Genomic DNA, 24,263 nt, shown 5'->3' on the forward strand with positions numbered 1-24,263 from the left:
AGCAACCGTCACTTTAATACTATCAAATGAGAGATTAGAAACTACTTAACCATACATTTAATGATTATGAAACTAATGTACCATTGAATAATTTATCCCGTAACTAACATCCCGGGTTAAGAAAATACACCCATCACTAAGCCAAAAACTAAGATAGAAACAAACAGCCATAAAAGTATATTGTTGAAATCATTTACCTGCAAGGCTGCAATGTAATTAAATTCCAGACCCAAATCAAAGAGTAGCATTTCTATGAATTCATAAGAGGTAAATACATGAACCAAACTACTCAGCTTATATCACTGAACTATTGAAGTGGAAAATTTTCTAAGCAGCGATTTCACTTCATCTATCTACAGTTGCAATTGAAACTACAATTCTCCCATGCTTTAGAGCCAAGATTCTTTCTGAAAGGAGGAAGGGGCTTGCCTTTTCATTTTTCAAGAATTGGTGCCCTGCCTCGCTTTCAGGACAAGCTCCTCCGTAGTCGGTCCGATGATCTCGTTAGCGCGTTTCAATCCAACACAGTAGTAACGTCCAATTGTATCCTAATTCAAGTGTCAGATGAAGAAAAAATCAGATGAAGACAACGACAACCCTCCACATGCACCATACACTATCCATAGAATTAGTTTCAAGGTTAAGAAGGCATTTGTATCATAGAAAATCATGATAGGTGAATCCATTTACAGCAACGAGCCTGCGTACACATACAAAGCTTAACGTATTCAAAATTAATAAATAAAGGAAACGTATTTAGAGCATGCTTGATCCCTTTCCCACTTAGAAGCAGAGAGTATACCATTTTCAATCAAGAACGACTTCCAGTCATGTAACTTACTTTTTCTCAAATTTCTTGCTTCCGTACATTTTTGTAAACCATTTTCATCAGTCAGAAAAATGTTAATGACTAACCCGAGAAACAATTCCGAGTTTCTCTAACTTTTGAACTGCATCGTCCACCTCAAAGTTGCAGCTCTCACCAAACTCTTCTTTGATCAACTCCTCACACCGTAGATCAAGATCCTACTTGCCAGTATCGAAAAGTCACATATTACCATAAAGTTACAAATAATCCACATTGAAGTAAGCAAGGGGAAAAAAAGAAACAGAGGAGATAGGAGACAAATACTTCTAAAGTAGATTTGCCTTGTTCCATCAATATAAAGAATGAAATGATCACCTCTTTGACCTTCACAGCAAGGGAGAAAGGCAATATAAGTATTGATTAATGTTTTACGTGTAAAGATATTTCTAGATGATAGAGGATTTCAACATTTGAAAAGAGCACATCATACCCCAGAAAACCACACTGAACTATCTAAAAACTTTCATCAATAATCAAGCATAGTTTATACATAAATCATGCAAAAACGAATCCTCTCAAAACAAAGAGCTTCTAGGAAAATAGAGCAAGCTAGCACTTAATTTCACCAGTGCCTTTGGAATACTTTCAATCTTAAACAGAGTATCACTCTTAATCAAGAAAAGTTTGACACTGATCACCATGGTTATGGTTACCAGTGGTAGGGGGGGTTATCATCTTCAACTATATTACCTCGAACACAGGATCCAATCGATATTTGAAGGTTAAAGCAAACCCCAGAGGAAAAACTAGCCCAATAGGCATCTACAGATTATTTTCAGAGAGAGAGCAATTATTATATGGTGGAAAGCGGACCCATCTGCCCGTTTCACAGTCAATTCAGCCTTCATGGCCCTCACGTCCCCTTCTCCTCAACTTAATTCAACTACTGCAAGCTTGATATGGAATTTTAGAGTCCCAAAGAAGGTAAAATTCTTCATTTGGACTTTGTTCTATAGAGGGGTAAATACCGCAAAGAAACTTCAAAGGAAATTAGCTCATTGGACTCTTTCTCCCTCTGTGTGCACAATGTGTACGAGCAACAATGAAACTGTGGACCACCTTTTTCTCCATTGCCCTTTTGTGTCCAAAGTTTGGGAGTTTATAGCTTCTTTGCTAGATTTCTCTCTCTGTACTCCTAGAAGAATTGAGGATTTCATTGCTGAAGGTTATGGAGGAAGGCAGCTCAAGGGCAAAGCTTGGGTTCTTTGGAAATTGTGCGGCCCGGGCTCTTTTATGGTCGATATGGAAGGAACGGAATAGTCGGCTTTTTTAAGATAAGTTGATTTTGTTAGATTCTCTTTGTGTGAATATTAAGCATCTAGCTTCTTGGTGGGCTTTACTACACAAGAAAGTTTTTTGTAACTACAATCTTATTGGAAAGCGGTGATTGTATAGAGCTTTGGGGAGGGTTACCTCTACCCTCTGCCTTTTGTTTGTATCCCCTTTAGGGGCCTTCTTGATTTGAATACAAATATTTTGTTTCTTATCAAAAAAAAAAAAAAGCAATTACTATATACACATTCACCATTATTTTCTCTCTGCGTTTTAACCAGAGACAACCTTTCAACCTTCAAACCCCAGAGGAAAAACTAGTCCAATAGGCATCTACAGAATAATTTCACAGAGAGAGCAATTATTATATACACATTCACCATTATTTTCTCTCTGCGTTTTAACCAGAAACAACCTTTCATTGAAAGAGAAAAAATTTCCAGGATACAAACCCACAAAAGAGTGTCAACTCCTTTCAGAGATTCAGAGAGAGATGGAATAAAAAAAATGGTCAAAATAAAAATATAGACTTTCTCAAATGTAGAAAGTAATATGCGTGTCCGCATATGATACTCACATTTGACAGACAAGAAATTCATAAAATACTTACTTCCTGCTGGATCACATCATCACACAAATGAAGAAGTGTACCCCTTCCGCTATCCAGCTGTTTTTCATACATTGATTGTGTAATTAAGTTCTGATAAGTAACCAAGTTCTGCTGAAACCTATTGGTTTAAGAAGAATGGCCCAAAACTGTTACAAGCATTTGAGAAATCAAGAAAGTACTGAACTGAAAATCAAAGCAAGTGCATTATTTGCAACGGCCTCCCAGTTGCAAGTTATACAAGTGTAAAACACATAGCAAGGGATCAAGGGCTATGTCAAATCAAGAAGAGCAGAGTCCACTATCTCTGCAGCTAGATTCAGCATCGAAAATGAACCATAGCATGATTAAGGTACACAATCATTAACATATTGCTGCAAAGTAGAAACTATCTTCCTGGAACCATCCAAAAAATGGTCAATCAGACATTTATATTTTATACTAATAAGCAAGCAGAGGCAATACGTAGGTTTACAAGTTAATTATCTATATTAACTAAGCATAGAATAAAGAATGGTACTTAACGTGAAATATGTCTTTGCACAGTAACCAATAACTGTAGAGAGAACAGCGACAATGACCCAAAAATCAGCCTTGGGCATTTCAATTGAACCCACAACAGCAACCTAAAAATATACACAGTAAGAACAAATAAACAACAATATTAAGAATATAATAACAACAATATTACATTACGTAATCTTCCTCAGAACTAACCAGCCCAACTATAGCCGATACAAGGAACGTAACCCAGTCCATTGGAGTCAGTCCCGGATTTTTCTTTTCAGGCTGTCACAAAAAGTTACTTTTCACGAATCAAAAGAGAATGATAATTAACTTCAACAACTAAACACATACTTGTCAAAAGGAAAAAAGATTAAAAAGAAAAAGAAAAAGACAGACAACCATAGACACAGACCTAAAAAATAGAGAGCATTAACTTACAAGTACTATTTCCATATCAGCCATTGGAATGTTTTTAAAATGCTTGACATATATTCCACGTTCAGGTTTAGACTTTGTACTTGCTCGCCTGAATAATTACCATACCTTTTACATGTCAACGAACTATATTTCAGAATAATAGAAAAACACATTTTAATAAAGAATCAGTAGAATGGCAATAGATACTCTTCCATACAAAATCTGAAAAGCTTGCTGATTATTATTAGTAATAAAAGTCTAATGACATTTCCACTAATATGTAACTGATTAACATCGTTATAATAGCAAGGCAAACTCATCGATTTATACCCTTCAGGTCAATAAAGACTACAAACTCCACAATGTAATTAAATAGACCCCTCAGTATGACCTTGAACCAAGACTTCCAATTCAGTTAGCCAAAAAAAGGATGAAACATGGTAATCAGATCCTACTCAACTTCTTTTAAAATGTAATTTCAAAAAAAGAATGATGCACCATAGTTCCAAGCAATAGATCAGTACCTGTAAACTACAATAATCCTATCAAAGGTAGGTTCTTGAATAGTAATCTTGCCCAGCATATTGCGAGCACTGTAAAGACACGAAGAAAAATTTAGGGAGTTAAATCTTCCAAAAGGAAAGAAGAACAAATTTCAGATGGAACAATATGAAACTCTATTCTCTTTTCCTTTTCTAAGTCATTAATCCTCTCCATTCATGAAATGAAGACATTAGGATATCATGTCTGACCTCAAGTAAGTAGTACTGAAAAGAACTAGGAAGTTAAATGAGTGACTACATTTTTCTTAGTCTTAACTAACCCCCAGACAACATGTGATGAATCTTTTGTATTTTTTTCATTTTATCAATGAAAGTTTCTGTTTCCTTGTCAAAAAGATATATATGTATAAACAATAATAATGGAGAGGAAAAAGATAGTAATGGGGAAAGAACGAAGTTGATCCAATATTAACTGACATTTATCACAGTTCCAAAGGAAGTCGAAGCCTGCAAAACTTATACAAAACTAAAAAGAACAAAGCCTGCATGATAATACCACATGTATCTATGATATTCAATGGCCTAAAGGATTGATATAACATTAGACAGAACAAGTTCAAGCTTCATTTCTTCAATGAGAATGACCACTTTGGGAGGCTGAAAATTTGATGTTAGCCCCGAATGTGTTGGTCCAAGGTCTAAAATTGGTAAGGATGCAAAATTCATAAACATAAGCATGATCCAAATGCATTCAGGCATCAATTGTAAGAAACTATGCACAACCTCAATTCCATATTCTCCAGACGAATTCGTTCAACATATAAATCGGCATTATCAGCATCAGGAGGAATATCATCATTCTTCTTCCTATCTCCCATATGCCGTCTACTTGGCCGTCTGGAGAAAATCTTTTCCAGCCTGCAAGAACACAAATCAAAAGGACAAAAAACAGAAATTCTTTAAATGGTGTTCAAGCACTAGTTTTATAGTAAAAGCAAATTTCGAAAGTCGAGTTAATCTACTTTTCATGATACCCAACTATGAACTATTGATGATGGCAATTGGCAAGATCTGCGGCCTATTCTAACAAAATTATGCAACATAATTTAGTGATGTTAAGTGTTTCACGAACACAAATAAAATAGTTCAAATTATATAGGGCTTCTTTGGTATACAATCCAAATGTCGTCTCTTGTTTCCAGATTCCCTGAATCACATGGATTTCGTGAAAATGTGTTAGGTAGATTGTTTTTTAAGTTGATTTTAACATAATATTTTCATTTTTCAATATTTTTAAGTTTTGATTTTAAAGCATTAAAATATCAAATTACATTTAAAAATAAATAAATAAAACTTTGATAAATATACTATTTCATGTTATCAAAAATAAAACATGTAAAATATAATAATTATAAATTATATAATATTGTAAAATAATAAATCTACCAAATTTATAACATATATGTTAATTTATTAATTAATGATATTTTAGATTAAACTAAATATTAGATGGTAAGTGGTAACCATCACTAGTTTACAAATATATTATTAAACAACTTGAACAATTTTTTTAAATTGAGATTCAATTTTCAAAACTGCTACCAAATACATATCTAATAATACTAAAAACATAGAATACAACTCTCTTTTTCATTGAATCCCTTGTTTTTAAATTTCTATTTTTAGATAACCAACCAAACATACCCATAATTATCAACACGTCTACAACTAAACATGTAAATGTTTTATATTTTTAAATTGAGATTCAATTTCAAAACTTCTACCAAAAACATAGAAAACAGCTATGTTTTTCATTGAATCCCTTATTTTCAAATTTCTGTTTTCAAATCATCAACCAAACATACCCATAGTTATCAACACGTCTACAACTAAAAAATGGTAAATGAAATAAATTATTTATTGATTTCAAGTATTAACTTACCTTGTTAACCTTAAAAGATATGCCCAAAATCTTCCAATAAGCATGTCTACTTTCTCCATGAAAAAGAAATCAGTTGTTCGATCAATTCCAATTCCTCGCCTAAAGACAACATACTGACAAAAAATGATACATATGAGAGAGAGAGATTCGAATTTCTCGGTTAGAGATGACATACTGACAAAAAAATGATACAGATGAATGAGAGACAGAGGCTTGTATTTATTTATAGTGAGTATAGGGTTAAACGATTGCAAAGGATTATACCGTTCATGAACACCCCATTCATAAAACTATAAACAACATCCCCTAACCATGTACAACACATTTTGCACAACACACGACAAACTTTAAAAATACAACAAAGGTAGTTCAGAACTATGATTCTAGCCTGATTTCCATTTCAATGGATCTCTGCGTAGATAGTCAGACCTACAAAAATATGGGGGTTGAAGGGAGGAAATAGAGCCAGATATTGGCAACTAAATCACAAATCGCAAACATAATAATTGGAAAGCTCAAGAGTCAAGAACAACCTTTTAAAATCAAATTGAAGAAACTTTAAAGCTTCGGAAGTTATGTGCTAATAAGCTTCGGAAGTTATGTGCTAATTGAAGTATATACCTTATCAACAAAGTCTGGTAGGTGGGGTTGAGGATGTGTAGCGAAATATTTCTTTAAAAGAACCTTGTCCAGCTACAAAGTAAAGGGATAAACATAAGATCATAAACAAGGAAGATAGTACGAAGAATATTATCATATTCACATATGAATTAGAGCATTCCACCAAGATATTCTTCTAAAGGTCATTGTCTAACAAAAATAAATTAATTAATACTAGATCTTGAAGAAAGAATATTATATTCACATCTGAAATAATTTTTTCGTCTTTTTCATGTTAATTTCGCATTTGAGATATTAAGACATGCATGATTAAATACAAACCTTGGAATCATCAACTGTAATAGGAAGATTTAGGAGATATTGCCCTGAAAGTGCAACTTCGATCTCCTCATCACTTGTTATCTTGAAATTGCTCTTTTCCATAACCTGCATAAAAATTTAAGAGATATTTTGAAATTACCCAACAGGTATTGTTGTCTCATTATTCAACATGTATACATATATATATATATAAATGAGTGTCCAAGCTAGTTTATGTGCATTTCTACTAAAGACAACACCCTACACCACTTGGTTATCAAGAAACTCATAAAATTTTAATATTTTAGGTAGGTTGCCACCATAATATTTTAACTCATTTTACCGAAGTCCCTATTTTTCATATGCCCCAATACAAACAGGGCAAACCATGGTGGTTAACGCATGACAATAATTTCACGTTACAACCTAAAGTCTCAGACCTTTAACCATAAAGCATAAACAGAAACCCATGGAATCCAACCTATTTCCAAGGTTAATCACAAGTTTCCACTCTTATAGAAACCAAACAAGGCAAGCCCAATCCATCATCTGACAACAAAATGCTTCCTTCTGTCTATAAGCGGCAGAAATTTTACTGAAAAAAGGGAGCACAATCATGTATACACTATGCAGAAAGCCAGAGACCAGAGGATAAGACATCCTTAATAATAATAAGCTAACTTAAGAGTTACACTCCAACCTTGAGACCAAACAAGAGCAGAACATGTATTGAACATTCCTAATTCATAGTGTAGCCACAAAGCTCTTTTGGAATCGGAAGAAGTTTTGAAGTCCTCAAAAAAAATATTTTTTCCATCAAAATGTCCAAAGAACAGCAAAGACATGCAATTTGTCGAAGTCTACTTCTCACTAACACCTTCCCCTCAAAATCATCCTTACAGGATGACGCAATACTGTTATAGAAATACTGAATCCTAATTCAAGCTCCTTTAGAACCTTAAACTAAATTAACCAAGCATAATTGATATAGGAAAAAAACAATCACTCATCATTTCTAAATAAATTTTGCAAAGATATCTCATGAGGGAAACGGGCAAAATATGAGGCCTTGTACTTTGCATAAAGTCACATGAAACGTCATAAGTACAAGTTTGGAAGAAGCAAAAATTATGCTTAAAATAAGAATTACATGAGAACTCCCTCGATGGATCAGGTCAAAAAAGAAACCTATCATTAAAAAAACTGTTGATATCTACACTTAGAAGTAGTGTTAAGAGGGAAACCAACTCATCAAATTGAATCTCAGTGAGATTTCTACAAAAATATCGATCGAGTGAAGCAGAAACCAAAGAAACACATTTCAAACAATGTATTTGAGTTCAACTTCAATAGTGAATCAAAATGCCACAACTTGTTAGTGGGGTCTGTAACATTGCACTAATGCATTTATATTCTATTTCACAATATTTATCAAACGTTCGTTGCCCATTCCTCATACTCCTCATTTCAATCTGGACAAGATTTAATCTGGTTATTCAGTAACCACACAGCCATTCAAGCAAGAAACAAATGATCACGTATGTTAGTATATGCAAATTGCCTTTCTCAAGTTAGAAATGGCATAAAGTAATGGTATATCAAATACCTAAATACTTGCATAATTCCTTATCCATATTTCATAGACAGTAATTGAGAAATAGGTTTTATTAATATCTGTGACGTGTTTGGGCCAAACTTAAGAGCAGTCTCACGATACATCCACGTAACCTTACAATATTTAGTTGTCAAAAAATTTGTAGGATTTTAGTATCTCATTCTCCCAAGTCTCAGTTTGAAATTGAGAAACTAATTATTGCTGCAAACAAAATAGAAGAAGTTGTGGAAGTGGCGGAAGTGGTAAAACCTGAAACAAGTATGATAGAAAATTTTGTTCTAGCACTTCAATTTCCTCAGAGGATAGATGCTGCTGCTCCAACTTCTGGGCTCCATGAACAGGATCAAAAAGAGAGTAGAGTTGCTGAAACAGATATACAAGTCAATACAGGCTCACAAGCATAATACTAGTAGTGGACGAAGGTCTTCTACCCTTGGAGACGGGGAAAAACATAGAATAGTACCATCAAATCCTCAAATTGTAGAAGATACCAAGCTCGAATTGTATACTCGACTCTCTTGCAGAGTTTCAAGAATTCGGCCCGATCAGAACTATGTTCTAGAAAACAAGGAAATGATTAGCAACTTAAAAGCTGTGGATTACACCATTATAAATGGAACATAATTCTCTAGGATCTTTCATCTCAGTTTAGCACGTAGGTCAGGAAAAAATTAATGAATAGTGACCATTCTTATACATCCACTCGGGCACACTCTTCCCAAAACCAAAAGTAATGGGCCAAGGAAAATGGTTCACATCAAAAGTATTGTGGACAACAATAATTGCAGTAGAAATAGAACACAAGCACCAGCCTACTCAAAATGGATGTTGCAACAAAATTGACAGAAATGGGCAGATTGGAGTGCGGAGAGACGCAGGCATTGAATCATACAATGGCACAGCAGATTGCTGGACAAAATTAATGATATGGATATCCATTACGGATAATTGAAATTATATAAAAGCTATCTGCTGACTGAACATAACACAATCTAAAAACGTATATAACCCATAAAATCCATGAAAACGCAAAAACCCGTAAATCACAAGATGATATTGGCCTTAAAAGAAGAGCTTCAATTTGAAAGGGGAGAGAGGCTCGAACCAATTAGATTAGCCAAGGTCATTATCAGCTTCGGCTTCAACACCGGAATGACGGATTCACGCTCCAGCCGAATTACTTCTTTATTCTTCCCCATTGTTTAGAAGCAACGAATGGTAGAGCTCAACGAGTGTACCCCAGTTGCTTAAGAAGGGGGGAGCCACACCGACAATAATACCTGAGAGAAAACAATTTCGTAAAAGCAAAAGACAGTAAGATTCTTGATATGAGAGAGATGTTTTCGGGATGAGAATGTTCAATTCATGCCTTGGAAAACAAGGCAGAAATTGAGAAGAAGGGAAAAAAAAACCTCCAATCAGCAAACTGTAACGTCCGAAACAGTGTCACGAACAGTCTGAGTCGATTCCAAAACTGATCATAATTACGATGAACAGACGCAAATTTCTTCTCAATAATGACAATAAAAAACTGCAATTTAGGTTTTGAATCTAGAAATTTGCCTCTCCGTCTCCACTCGACCACCGTTCAACAGTAAAAATTCCCCTGAAACTGACCGCGAGGCCGCTCTCTTCGGGGGCAAATGATGTTTTGTATTTTACACACCTGTCGGGTAATTTCGGAATTTATTTTATATTTTAAATATTTATAAAAATCAACTGCCAAATGGCACGCCCTTTATTTTTCTTATTTTTTCATTTTCCTTTTTGTTTCTTTATTTATATTGCTTCTACAGTAAATAATTGCGTGGCTTTTTCTTAGCCATGAATCCGAATTGTGGGATTTTGATGAGTGGATTGGTGGGTCAGGCTGACATGCCGACCGACACAACCGATGATGGCTCATAAAATTCCCAAATTTACCTTTCAAAATAATAATAATAATAATAATTCCCAATTTATTTATTAAGCGTTGTTATTTATGGTGAAATGACTTCTCCATCCTCGCCTTCTCTTGTCTGTAAAGATAGGCGAGGCGATGGAACCGCGGCCAATGATGCAGATTCGGACCCGTTCTAAATGGCGTTTCTGCTGCTGCCGTTGCCTCGATTAACCGATTGACACGTCTTTTGTCGTGAGATATCTGAAAATATCGTCGCTACCTCAAATTTAACGGTATTTTCATTTTTCGAAACCTCATCTTCATATTTATTAATTTACAGTCTATTTCTAAATATTTAGATACAAATTTTGGATATCACAAAATTGTATATCATTATTTTATTCCTATTAAAATTGTAACAATAATTTATTAACAAGTGAGCATATAGACTAAAAAGGTATCCATCACCCAATATGAACAGTTAACTCGTTGTTAACACTTACTCATTCCCTTGAGGTTGTACAACAAGTGGGAGTGGAGGGTTCGAATTCATAACTTCTGGGTTAAAGGCTTGTTATGTCAATTATCACTATGAGCTAAACTCATGTGTGGTTAAAAATGATAACAATCAATACATGTATTAGTATGATTGTTAATTTTTTATATGGAGCATCGTTCCCACGTAGACCCACTTACATGAGGTGGAAAATCTCCGTTTAAATTTCCGTGGGGCAGATATGAGAAAAATTTTCCGCACCACCTCGTATTCCCCGTTTCCTGTCCCATGCCATTCTTTTAAATATTTATATGTACACACGAAAATAATTATATTATCATTTTTATATATACATGTACTTAATATATATATACGTATTATTCTCTATTCACCCCCTAATATATATATATTTGAGATAATTATACCTTATAAATTAAGTAATTAAATAAACATTTGTTTAATAAAACAAGATATTTATTTAAAAACAAAATCTTAGTAATTATCTCGTCTCACTGGCCAGTTGAGTTATATAAAACATTTTTTTTATTATGTAATCCTCAATAATACCATCAAAATTCATATACAATTTTACTTTTTGAAGCCTAAACACTCAAAAAACTAAACTTTAAAATTATACACGTGGCACATAACAATTGGATTATAGAGATTACATGTGACATGCGATGCTACGGTTCAGGTTGTACCACATCGATCTTATTTCCTATGATCGAGCCGACCTCCTTGGTGTTCAAGCCGATCAAGCTTAATTGAAATCTCGTTCCCAACTATTGGTTGAATCAATTGATCTTGCTTCAGCTCAACCTCGTCTCCGATAGACTCCACGACATCACGCTGCATTTCACGACAACTTTAAAATACCGTTGAGGCCTTGTTGGAAACACGGTTGGAGACATATCCTATAAATATAACTTATTTGCTTCGTTCGAAGGTACGCGTGAATCCTAGATCCTCTCTTGAGTTTAGTTCGGTCAGATACTCATTTAGGCATCAGATTGTGTGTTATGTTTTGCAGGTCACCAGCCTGGTTCATTTTTCAGATCATCCTTCGAGTCGCTCTCAATGTCGAGTCGAGGTTAACAGTGTTGGTCAATTTTCTAATCAAACAAATGACGATACTTAACATTTAGTCTTAATAAACATAACAAAATTGCATGTTAGTTAAAACGTATTTGTTGTTCTTCTATTAAATTTCTTAGATTAGGTTTCTTTTTAGTTATTTCAAAGTTGAAACTACTATCACGTTTGAAATAGTAATAGATATCTTAGGTGTTTAACTCTATGCTTGAATTAACTTAATAAGCATCTATGTTGGTAAATTGTGAATCTTTAAGCATTGATATAGCCAACCTATGAATAATTCGATGATTCTATAATTCACGTACAATTCTTTTTGCCCTTTTCCTTTTAAATCTTAAAAAAAACGGCAAACAGAAATATGTAATAAATCTATATCATAATATGAGCTCCCATCGTAACAACAAGCCGTCTTAGCTCAGCTGGTAGAGCGCATGGCTTTTAACCATGTGGTCGTGGGTTCGATTCCCACAGACGGCGCGATATATATTGAATTTCTGTCTAAATCATTCAATGACATAACCAGTATAACGACAAATTATCTTCCGGCTTCTTGTTATTTTTTGGCGCACCCAGACGATAATATTTGTTTTCCTTGTTATCGATTCTCTGCCTTTTTATAATTCCAGATATGTTTAATTAAAATAAGACAAAAGCAAAATAATTATAAATAAATTTTAAATATTTTTTACAAAATACCAATAAATAAAAGTGACAAGAACAATTAGAAATCCAACATAGCAAGAAGCCATCTTAGCTTAGCTGATAGAGTGCATGGCTTTTAACCAAAGTCAAGTTTTTTCTTTTGATATTATCGAGATCTGTCTAGAGTCTGATTTTTTATTATTTTTTAAATTAAACATGTAGGATGAGGGATCAAACTCATATTTGATATATATGTCAATTACTTTTTGGCTATGCTGGTTTTGGTTCTTTTTTTAGGCACAACGGCGGATTATTAATAATACCTTATTTTTAATTTTTAAAAATTTACATAAAAATCAAGTAGAATGAGTAATTAAAATAAATCAAAGATGGTGGTTATCGGGATCGACTAATTGAACCTGTGATGATCTAAGATTGACTACATTGCATTTTCCAATTCTGGTGCACTTTTTAGTATGTTCTAATTGTCTTTACGCATTGTATAAGTTATAATTGTTTATAAGGTCCGAAGCTGTTAAAATTTTTTGGTATTTCAAACACCTTTATGATAGGTGTAGCTATTTTATTTGTATTTCCCGTATTTTTATTTACACGATAAAATTGACATCCATGTTTTTCTTTACAATATACTTAAGATTTGCAATATAATAATTTACGACGATATCTACTGTATATATTTTCGGTTAAATTATAAAAAACATCTCTTAATCTTGTCTTTGTTTATGTTTCAAAAGTTTCGATACTACCATTTATCTTTCATAAATGTTTCAAATACATTCTTTCAGCAAACATTCATTTTAAATGGAAAGCTGGCGTGGAAGAATATAGAATAACGTAACAACTAATTGAAGTTTGTTTGAATTAAATTAAATTGATTGAGTATGAAAAAAAAATGTGAAAGAAACTATAAAATTTAAAAGAGGATTAGAGCAGAATTGAGTATGTTCAGGTAGAGAGTTTGCTATTCCCCTATTTAAATTCTATAGTTTTAAAATTTTATAAATAAAGACAAAACTATTCATATCCTATCATTTTATATATATATATATATATATTCGCAAAGGTAATATTTCTTTGATTTATTATTGAATATAAAATGTTAACATACTTTTACCAACTTAGTATTCTGTGATGCATCTCTTATCTTTTCCTCCATTTGCTAATTTTTTTTTTAGAATGTCATTTTTTTCCAAAATATAGCAGTCCCACACTTAAACAAGTATCTTTTTTTCTTCTTTTGTCACTTCATTCTATGCCTAATTGCTTTCTAATTTTAGATGTAACTTTTTTGTGTTCATCGCTATTTTTGTAGCAAATAGTATATTTTTGCATAAAATTGGTCACTTAAAGGGGATGCATTAAAGCTATATATATAAAAAAACTACATATTATAGGGGGAGAGAAAAAAAAGTGAAAGATTGTACGGAGAGACAAAAAAAAACTAAAAATATATGTGGCAGAGATATCGATGAATTGATGAATTTTTAATAAAATAATAGGAAAAGTTAAAAGCCAACACTTGTCAAATTATTAGGTACGTAGAACAAAATCTTCTAAACCTAAATTTTAGGAGTCAAATTTTTTCTTTTGATATTATCGAGATGTATATAGATTCTGATTTTGGATTTTTTTTAATTAAACATGTAGGGTAATGGATCAAACTCGTATTTGAGATATATGTCAATTATTATTCGGTTATTCTGGTTTTGGCCGATTATTATTAATATTTTATTTTAAATTTTAAAAATTTACATACAAATCAAGTAGAATAAGTAATTCAAATAAATCAAAGATGGTGGTTATCTAGGATCAACTAATTGGACTTGTGATGATCCAAGATGGACTACGTTGCATTTTTTCATTATGGTGCACTTTTTCAGTATGTTCTAATTGTCTTTACGCATTTTATGAGTTAACTGTTTATAAAGTCTGTTTTTTGTATTTCAGACACCTTTTTGACAGGTGTAGCTATTTTATTTGTATTTCACGACATCCATATTTTTCTTTACACAATATACTTATATTTTAAATTGACATCCATGTTTTTCTTTACAATATATTTAATATTTGCAATATATATTGGAAAAATATTAAATATTTTTTATAATAATTTACGACAATATCTACGATATATATTTTCGGTTAAATTATAAAAAATACCTCCTAATTTTATTATTTTTTCTTATTTTGTTGCTTCATTCTATGTTTAATTGCTTTCTAATTTTAGATGTGTTTTTTTTCGTGTGTTCATAGCCATTTTGTAGCAAATAGTATATTTTTGCATAAATTTGGTCAACTAAAAATGATGGATGCATTAAAGCTAGATAGAAAAAAAAAACTAGATATCATATGGGAGAGAAAAAGGAGAGGAGATGACAAAAAAAACGTGAGAGATACAGGCGGACATATTGATGAATTGATGAATTGATGAATTTTAATAAAATAATAGGAAAAGTTAAAAACCGATACTTGTCAAATTATTGGGTTGGTAGAACATAATCTTCTAATCTTTAATTTTAGGAGTCAAGCTTTTTCTTTTGATATTATCGAGATGTATCTAGATTTTGATTTTGGATTAATTTTTTTAATTAAACATGTAGGATGAGGTATCAAACTTACATTTGAGATATATAACAATTACTGCTTGGCTATGTTGGTTGTGGCGGATTATTATTAATATCTTATTTTTAATTTTTAGAATTTACATAAAAATCAAGTAGAATGAGTAATTCAAATAAATCAAAGACGGTGGTTATCGGGTCAACTAATTGGACTTGTGATGATCTAAGATTGACTACATTGCATTTTCTCGTTATAGTGCACTTTTTCAATATGTTCTAATTGTCTTTACCCATTATATGAGTTATATTTGTTTATGAGGTCTCGGACTGTTAAAATTTGTTGGTATTTCATACGCCTTTTTGAAATGTGTAGCTATTTTATTTGTATTTCACGGCATCCATATTTTTCTTTACAATATATACTTTATATTTTAAATTGACATCCATATTTTTCTTCACAATATACTTAAGATTTGCTGTATATATTGGAAAAATATTAAATATTTTTTATAATAATTTACGACAATATCAGTCTATATTTTTGGTTAAATTATAAAAAATACCTCTTAATTTTATTTTTCTTTCTTCTTTTGTTGCTTCATTTTATGCTTAATTGCTCTCTAATTTTAGATGTAATTTTTTTGTTGTTGTGTTCATAGCCATTTTTGTAGCAAATAGTATATTTTTTTTGCATAAAATTGGTCAACTAAAAAGGGAGAGGATGCATTAAAGCTAGATAGAAAAAGAAAACACTAGATATTATAGGGGAGAGAAAAATGAGAGGAGATGGGAAAAAAAGTGAGAGATTGTACGAGGGAAACAAAAAAATCTAAAAGATACGTGACCTGGTAGAGATATCGATGAATTGATGAATTTTAATAAAATAATAGGAAAAGTTAAAAGTCAACACTTGTCAAATTATTAGGTGCGTATAATAGAATCTTCTAATCCTCAATTTTAGGAGTCTGAGTTTTTTCTATTGATATTATCGAGATGTATCTAGATTATGATTTTGAATTATTTTTTTAATAAAACATGTAGGATGAGGGTCAAACTCATATTTGAGATATTACTGCTTGGCTATGCTCCTTTTGGTTGATTATTATTAATATCTTATTTTTAATTTTAAAAATTTACATAAAAATAAAGTAGAATGAGTAATTCAAATAAATCAAAGACGTTGGTTATCCAGGTCAACTAATTGGACTTGTGATGGTTGATGATTGACTGCATTGCATTTTCTCATTATGGTGCACTTTTTCAGTATGTTCTAATTGTCTTTACCCATTGTATGAGTTATAATCGTCTATGAGGCTCGAGGCTGTTAAAATTTGTTGGTATTTCAATCACCTTTTTGATAAGTCTATTTTATTTGTGTTTCACAGCATCCATATTTTTCTTTACACCATATACTTTATATTTAAAATTGACATCCACGTTTTTCTTTACAATATACTTAAGATTTGCAATATATATTGGAAAAATATTAAATATTTTTTCATACTAATTTATGACAATATCTACTCTATATATTTTCGGTTAAATTATAAAAAATACCCCTTAATTTTGTCTTTGCCTGTGTTTCAAAAGTTTCGATACTACCATTTATCTTTCATAAACGTTTCAAACACATTCTTTCAGCAAATATCTATTTTAATCGGAAAGTTTACGTGGAAGAATATAGAATGACGTAACAACTAAATGAAACTTGTCTGGATTAAGTTGATTAAGTATGAAAAGAAATGTGAAAGAAACTATAAAATTTAAAAGAGGATTATAGCATAATTGAGTATGTTCGTGCACAGAGTTTGCATACACTGCACAAGCAACTTATCACTTATAAAGTGAGTTGCCCACGTGACTATACTAAAAAAGCGGTTCTCATAAACCAAATATAGAGTTGGTTTAAGATGTCAAACTCAACACTCTATGAAACAATCTCTAAAAGATGTCGTGTTGATGAGAATAAAAGTAGGGAGGAGCAAAAAGAGGCAAATAATGTGGATTTTTGTTTGAAATAATGTATTATTTAAATATTATTTTTGAAATAATCCTTATTTGAAACGTATTAAAAAAATATAAAGATATTTTAATTTTGGACCACCACTTTCGTCTCTTAGACGACCAAACCACCTCAACATATAGTCGACGATCATAAAACACATGGTGCCAACATGATGCATAGCTAATTTTTTTAATAATTTGTTTTTAAAACCAAAAAATGGTCGTCTCTTCCAGGTCGGTTTTTTCAAGGATTAGAGCAAATTTGTTTTTTAAAAAAAAACTTGCAATAACAACTTAAATATTAGATTTATAAATAGATAAAATTTCCTTAAATAATTAATAAAAAATTAACGAGAGAAATTTCAAAAGACAAAAGATGGAGGGATTTACAAAATCGAGTATATATTTTAAAAACGAGTCAGAAAAAAAAAACGAAATTAAAAATAGAATTGCAATTAAATGGAAAAGTGTCCGGTTCGAACCGTAGTATTGGGGTTCCACTGTTTGTCGTCGTCCAATGATGACCGGCTCTCTCTCTTCCCTTCAGGAACTACGAGGGGACGATCGAAAAATGGGAAGCGGGAATCGCCGAATTTGGCACACGAAATGCAGCGCGAAACTCGCCCACTCACCAATCACGAATCACTGTCCGTACATCCATCGGGACTGCAGCTGTAGAAATGAATTGAATACCCCACTCCCTTTTCCAGCCGCTCTCTCACTCTCAACTGCTCGCGCCATTTCTGAATCCCTAAACTAAACCCTTTCTTCTTCTTCTTCTTCTACCTCTACGCTCGGAGCCTCCACTGGTCCGATCCTCTTCTCGCTGCATTTCAACTCGCCATTCACCACTTCCTGTGCGTATTTCCGCTACTTCTCCCTCTTCTTCAATGGCGCCTTTCACTTTCCTTTCGTTTGTTTTAGCTTTTGCTTTATTCATCCGTTGTTGTTGTTGTGTATTCTTGCAGATTGATGACTTTTTGAGCTCAAACATGGTGGTGAAGTCGCGGGTGCTACGCTCTGCCGCTAATGGAGAGCTGCATTCTCCGGTTGATACTGAGGAGAAGCCGAAGCGTAGTAGAGTACCCACGCATGGGCGGAAGAATGCTAAAGTTGCAGCACCGAAGGGAGATTCAGTGGAGCCGTCTCCCCCGAGGAGGACGAGTGCTCGAATCCAGATTAAGCTGTTGGCAGAGAAGGAGCAACTAGTGCGTCAGAGAGTAGAGCTCCTTGACAAGCCCGACAGCGCGAGCAAAAGGAAGAAGACGAATGACCAGGTGAGAAGTCGGCGTAATGCTGTGAGTGATGGGGGCAAGACGGCGGAAGATAATGACAATGACAATGTTGTTTCGGTATCCAAAGATGTGACTAAACATAAAGACGACAACGCGAGTGAGCCGAGGGAAATGTGTTCACCGGAAAAGAGTAAAGCCCTTGTTGATGGCGCTCCGGCTAGTTTGGTTGAGAAGAGTGACCATGTCAAGGTGAAGGAGACTCTCAGGTTGTTCAACAAGCACTATCTTCATTTCGTACAGGTTTGTCGCGTGGGGAAATGTCACTTTGAAGATTTGTTTGAAGTTTGTAGTCAGCTGACTGTTGGTTTTTGTTTGTTCATCTGAACCAAAAGGAGGAGGAAAAGAGGTGCAAGAAAGCCGAAGTAGCTGAAAAAGCTTCCAAAGGGTCAAAATCTAAGGTAGGCATTTGTGTCAGGTCTTCTGCAATTCATGCAAGTCATAAATAGTCCTTATCTGAGTTAACCTACGAAAGGAATCGTCTGTCCATTACTTATCACATGTAAGATAATCGAAGCACCAATAATTTATAGATACCTCATTAAACTTTGAATTGGGATTTTTCCCCGTGGTTTCAAATCATTCTCTCATCTTTATGTTTCGGATTATTTGGGGCTGGCTGTCTTTCTTTCAATCCAAAAATATCCGTCTAAGCGAGACAGGTTATCATATGGCCTGTCAGCATGATTTTCCACATTCATCTTATTATTTTAAATGTACAGAAGGTGGCTCCAGTAGAAGACGCAAAGAACAAATCTAAGCGACCAGATTTGAAGGCAATTTCTAAGGCAAGTTGGGTTGCACACATCAAACCTCTAGAACCTTTTTTTTTTGTTATTATTTAATGATTCATAATTCAACCCGTGCCAGTGTTTAATTGAAGATTCCATCAGACAAAATCTAGCATGCAATTCTGTGGCTAGACTTAATCTCCCTTTATCGTATTAGTTCAGTGTGCTGGATTTTGTTGGACTGATTTTTTGTCTTCGGACATTTTTTTACACACACACACACTCTCTCTCTCAACTTAACATATCGTCAAACAGAAGCATAATTCTTCCTGTTGGAAAAAGGCCCCAATTTAGTATTTATTTCTAGTATAATAAGTTGCATCCTAATACTTTCTTTTATTCTGCAATGTTGTTTTATGAATAACTGTTCAAAGGGTTGAGCACTGTGAAAAAAACTTTCAACTAGTCGTAATGAAAGAAAGGGAAATTAAGTGTGAAAGAGGGCATTGAGTTAACACCTTCCAAAGGGATGCAATTAAGTTTAAGACTATCTGGAATGTTATACCTATGAAAATGAATTTGTTTTATTAACTTTCAAATATTTTAGAAAGCGGCAGACACAACATTTCTCCAAATTTCAAGTAACCAAAGTATTGTCATTACTCCTTGGAGGAAAAATAATTTGATGGCAAAACCATCATCAAGGAAGAGGTTGGTAGCTCCCTTGAAATCAAATGAAGAAGGGGCAATGGATGGATAAGTATTCATCTTCTAACCATCTCCCAGATAGGGCAAATATTGACTATGATGCATGTAGGGATCTCTGTTGAATCATGTTATTAGCAATGATCATTTCATCTGAAATATACAGTAAGATCAGTGTCTAGTTTATTTTGTTGTCATGTTTTTGCATTAGCCACCCTTTACAGTAAGAATTAAGATTAAGATTTCGAAGAAGATTAAATTCTTCGGGTGGCAAGTTTTACTTGGAAAAGTCAATACTTTAGATCGTATCCAGAAGATGTCCTCTTTTGCTTGGCCTGTAGTGGTGCGTTCTTTGTAGGAATGCATCGGAAGATCTGGAGCATTTGTTATGGAATTGCCAGTTTGCTCAAGATGTATGGTTCCGTTTCCTTAATTGCTTTGGCTTGTCTTGGGTCCGTTCCAGAGATTGTAGAGGGATGATGGAGGAGGTGTTGTTACACCCTCTTTTCGAGACAAGGGGTCGTTTTTTGTGGCAGACCTGTTTTATGGCTTCTCTTTGGGGTATTTGGTTAGAGAGAAATAATAGGCTGTTTAGGGAGGTGGAGAGATCTGTTGACTATGTATGAGATCTCATTAGATTTAATACTTCTTTATGGGGCTATGTTTTTAAGGCCTTTTGTAATTATCCGTTAGGCCTCATTCTTTTGGATTGGAGTCCGTTTCTTTAACGGTCTCCTTCTCTCTGGGCTATTTTTGTAGGTCCCTTTTGTGCTTCTTGTATCTCTTTTCATTTTTCTCAATGAAAGTGTCGTTTCTTATAAAAAAAAAATAGTAAGAATTAAGTGTTGAGGACAGCGGTACCTTGAGTACCTCACATATCTCCACAATGGTATGATATTGTCTGCTTTGGGCATAACCCTCACGGTTTTACTTTTGGTTTCACCAAAAATGGCTCATATCAATGAAGAAAATTGTTCTCTTTTATATACCATGAATCATGCTCTTCCCTAGCCAATGTCGGACTTTGTTTGCATTCACCTTACAAACCCAACATTAAGTTGTTTGACTCTGTGAAAGACAACAGGCTTGGGTGGCAGTGGGATTACTTTTCTAGGGTTTCTAGAAGTGCTCGTAGAATTTAAATTGAAATCCCTACTATTTGAATGAGTCCCGTCTCACAATTACTTGGTGCCACAAGGAGGGTTGAAGTTCTAGCAGGAATTATCACAACCATTAAGCGAGAAAGATGAAATTCTTACTCTCGAAGTTCTCAATCCTTAAATCACCTTCCTCGCAAGGTTTTGTTACAACACTCTAATTCACTAAATGTGACCACCTTCGTCTTTAATCCTTCCCTTACCCACAAAAACGTCTCTGTGGACCCTTCTTCAACTTATCCTTCACTGACCTTAGAATTTTATAAGAGGTAAAAAGTATAAAAGAATTTTGCTCCTTCTGACTTGATCAAGGTGAGCCTTCTCCCTAGAGAAAAAGACTTTTCTGTTGGATGAGTGTCTTTTTTGAAACTTATTAACCATTGGATGCCATAATTAAGACAATATAGGGTTATGGCTTTAAGGCATGCCTAAGTACGACATAGGAAAAGAAGTACCCTTGCAAGCAAATATATTAGCTTGTCTCCTATGTTTACCCTTGCGCAATTTATACCCGTTGAGGAACACTTCTCCCTCTGGACTTTAAGTCTTGACATTATTTAGATGTTTTATAAGAAACAATGGTATTGTTAGCTAACTTCAAAAGGGGAAATATGAACAAACCCCTCTCAATTTCCCATCCCACATTCCTTAACATTAAACAACTAAGAAATTGTTAGACCTTTTTTTTTTTTGATATTCATAAGGCTTGGTGGAGATAGCTCATCTTCCTTAATTTTTTTTCTCTCTCTTTTTTTTTTTTTTTGAAAATAAACTATTTCATTGATAAGATGAAATCATCTTTCCTCTTTTTGTATTCTCTTTTGATAATGAAATTGCTCCTTGGTTTCGTATATATATATATGGCTCCCCCTTTTTTATCCCCTAGTTGCAAATATTACCTCTTATTTTTATTTTTTTATTTTTAAAGAAATAATTTCATTGATGTATGAAATTACAAAAAAGGGGAAAGCCCCATCTCAATATTACATCCTTTGCAACAGCATTCATTATGATAGCAAAATTAGTGGATCAAAAACAACTCTTCACCCATATTTCTCCAATTGAATCCAAAGCCTTTTGCCTACAAATCTTATCCAAGAAATACCATTCACTCAATCATAAGCTTTCTTGAACTTTATCTTAAAAATAATACTTCTTTTTCTTTTATCTTGATGATTCTTCCAAAGCGTTCTTTGCTATTAAAACTTGATTAGGGATTTGTATATAAGCTGTTAAAGCTCCATGAGCAGAAGAGATGGTGCTTGGAAGCACCTTCCCTCCTTTTTGTCCTTGACAAGGTCTTGGAGAATATCTGATAAAGTCTAATGATATGACCAATCAACCTAAAGTTGTAATGGTTTCCTTTAGGTCGTAGTTTCTTGTTCTTTATTATGTAGCCCTATCTATAAATTCTTTGATTTCCTCTGTTATTTTTTTTAGGGGAGAGTCCCCTTCTTTTACTTTTTGTTTAGAGAGTTTTCCTTCATCTAGGTTGGATGAGCTCGCCTCCCTTTTATCGTTTATCCAATCCTTATTTTTTATTTAGGTTGTAGTATTCATGAACGTGGTGTCTTAATTCGTACGGAGTATTCACTTCCAAGTATTTCTACTTTTGGTTGATTTCACCTCCTTCATATTCAATGGATTTCCCTCAAAATGATTCAAATTTTCTTGGGAGAGTAGTCTTGGGGAGGATTAAAAGCTTAAAACCTTAACAGAAAGCACCTGCTTTTGTTTTTGGTCTAAATTGATCTGTTCTTTGTAGCTCTGATGCAAAACATTTTAATCCCATCCTCTGGTCGTGTCTTTTTTGCTTTTGAAGTATGAGGTTGTTGTGTCTTTTTTGCTTTTGAAGTATGAGGTTGTTGGGGCCTCTTTGCTTCTTATTTAATCTGCTTTTGGTCAACCTTCTAGTTTTGGGTTGTTTTTGTACTTTCATTCATCCTGATGAAAGTTGGCTTTTCAATAAAAATAAGTTGTTTGATCTAAAAATTCGGCAAGCTCCGAAATGTTATCTAAGTCTTTTAGGTCTTTGAAAATTCTCTCTCTCTCTCTTCACCCAATCTCTCCAAGCATAGCCTTTGGGCCCTTTAATGCATTATACCAAAGCACTTTGCTTTACCATTTAATTTTTGCCTGCAATTACATGGAGTATGGTTCCATTACTAATTTGTGGAAACACCATTGTAAGTCGAAACATCTTGGTGATTTGATAAAGACATCACAAGCAAAAGTATAATGAAAAAGTGGACCCAATTGAGAATGCCGTTGGGGTTATTAGAAATTCTTTTAGGTTATTATTGGCATATAAGTAATCAAGCAATAGTCTATTAGTAGGAGTTGACTATTAATATTGTGAATGAGAGGAAAGGAAGGTAGATTGTTAAAGTATTGATAAATAATTAAACATATGGGACCTATTTGCTCAAGTTTTGGGCTCAGTAGTAATTTAACATGGTATTAAAGCAGAAGATATTGTGTTTAAATGCTTATAATGTTATTTCCTCTCCAATTAATATTGATAACCATTTGCTGGGCTTTGTGCAGATTTCCAAGTTTACGAGTGGAGGAGTGTATTGATAAATGATTAAATATATTGTAACCTATTAGCTTAAGTTTTTGAGTTTAGCATTGTTTAACTCTAACATAGGAAGTAGTGTAGTTTGTTTAGACTAGAGGAAACTCAAGAGGGAGGTTATAAATTCCTTGAATACTTGGGGCATGTAATTTTTATTCTCATTATCTTTTAATATCATTTCAGTCGTTTGGTTCTTATCACTGATCTTGTAAACAGTTCTTACACATACCAGGTTTAGGAAAGAGAAGTGTAGGATGATGATTCAGACTTTCTTGTCTAAAAAACGTAATTACGCAAGCATGATTATGCTGAGTTTTTTATTATATTTAATGCCTCCTCACTCTTGCCTTTTTTCTTGTTTCTAAAATCAATGACAGATGTTGGAGGCGAATGAAATTTTGAACCATGAGAAAAGAATTGGCAACATTCCAGGTTGTCTTTTGC

At 33.5% G+C, this 24,263-nt stretch overlaps 2 protein-coding genes and 1 non-coding gene across 8 annotated transcripts in view; 2 read left to right on the forward strand and 1 right to left on the reverse strand.

The window, feature by feature from the left end:
* Nucleotides 1-156: 156 nt before the first annotated feature.
* LOC111016875 (uncharacterized) lies at nucleotides 157-10,311 on the reverse strand. Of its 2 annotated transcripts, none has more exons than XR_015792841.1 (16): nucleotides 10,065-10,311; nucleotides 9,758-9,932; nucleotides 9,116-9,210; nucleotides 8,902-9,015; nucleotides 7,059-7,163; nucleotides 6,738-6,809; nucleotides 6,117-6,229; nucleotides 4,958-5,092; nucleotides 4,196-4,264; nucleotides 3,693-3,780; nucleotides 3,465-3,536; nucleotides 3,273-3,373; nucleotides 2,751-2,868; nucleotides 1,133-1,192; nucleotides 842-1,026; nucleotides 157-548 (listed from the first exon to the last, which is right to left on the reverse strand). XR_015792841.1 is itself a non-coding variant. In XM_022292429.2 (16 exons), the coding sequence occupies exons 2-16, from the start codon at nucleotides 9,849-9,851 to the stop codon at nucleotides 441-443; spliced, it is 1,455 nt and encodes a 484-aa protein (XP_022148121.1). In that variant the 5' UTR covers nucleotides 9,852-9,932; nucleotides 10,065-10,307; the 3' UTR covers nucleotides 157-440. The 2 variants fall into 2 exon arrangements, 1 of the variants encoding a protein (XP_022148121.1); XM_022292429.2 differs by having other exon boundaries at nucleotides 916-1,026; nucleotides 10,065-10,307.
* Nucleotides 10,312-12,532: 2,221 nt separating this feature from the next.
* TRNAK-UUU (transfer RNA lysine (anticodon UUU)) lies at nucleotides 12,533-12,605 on the forward strand. The gene has a single exon. It is a non-coding gene; the product is annotated as a tRNA-Lys (tRNA).
* Nucleotides 12,606-17,863: 5,258 nt separating this feature from the next.
* SUVH4 (histone-lysine N-methyltransferase, H3 lysine-9 specific SUVH4-like protein) overlaps nucleotides 17,864-24,263 on the forward strand; it is a 36,181-nt gene continuing 29,781 nt past the window's right edge. For 4 of the 5 annotated variants that reach the window (XR_002602226.2, XM_022292423.2, XM_022292424.2 and 1 more), the window contains exons 1-5: nucleotides 17,865-18,213; nucleotides 18,325-18,891; nucleotides 18,984-19,049; nucleotides 19,371-19,436; nucleotides 24,197-24,251. Coding sequence is in view for 4 of the 5 variants with exons in the window: in XM_022292423.2 (XP_022148115.1) it covers nucleotides 18,349-18,891; nucleotides 18,984-19,049; nucleotides 19,371-19,436; nucleotides 24,197-24,251 (730 nt within the window). In the remaining variant the exon portion in view is untranslated. Of the gene's footprint in view, nucleotides 18,214-18,324; nucleotides 18,892-18,983; nucleotides 19,050-19,370; nucleotides 19,437-24,196; nucleotides 24,252-24,263 lie in introns of all 5 variants that reach the window. The other variant, XM_088127164.1, reaches the window with a different exon arrangement.

This window comes from Momordica charantia (assembly GCF_013281855.1).
Source record: "Momordica charantia cultivar OHB3-1 chromosome 8 unlocalized genomic scaffold, Mcharantia_2.0 BLBB01000008.1, whole genome shotgun sequence".
In the NCBI taxonomy this organism is placed as follows: domain Eukaryota; kingdom Viridiplantae; phylum Streptophyta; class Magnoliopsida; order Cucurbitales; family Cucurbitaceae; genus Momordica; species Momordica charantia.

What these genes read in the sequence shown, in the direction of transcription:
- LOC111016875 (XM_022292429.2), bottom strand. Translation starts at nt 9,851, where the DNA reads ATGGGGAAGAATAAAGAAGTAATTCGGCTGGAGCGTGAATCCGTCATT. An exon ending in AGGATTATTGTAGTTTACAG is followed by an intron (nt 3,781 to 4,195) that starts GTACTGATCTAT and finishes GTAATTATTCAG; the next exon opens with GCGAGCAAGTACAAAGTCTA. An exon ending in CTGATATGGAAATAGTACTT is followed by an intron (nt 3,537 to 3,692) that starts GTAAGTTAATGC and finishes TTTTTGTGACAG; the next exon opens with CCTGAAAAGAAAAATCCGGG.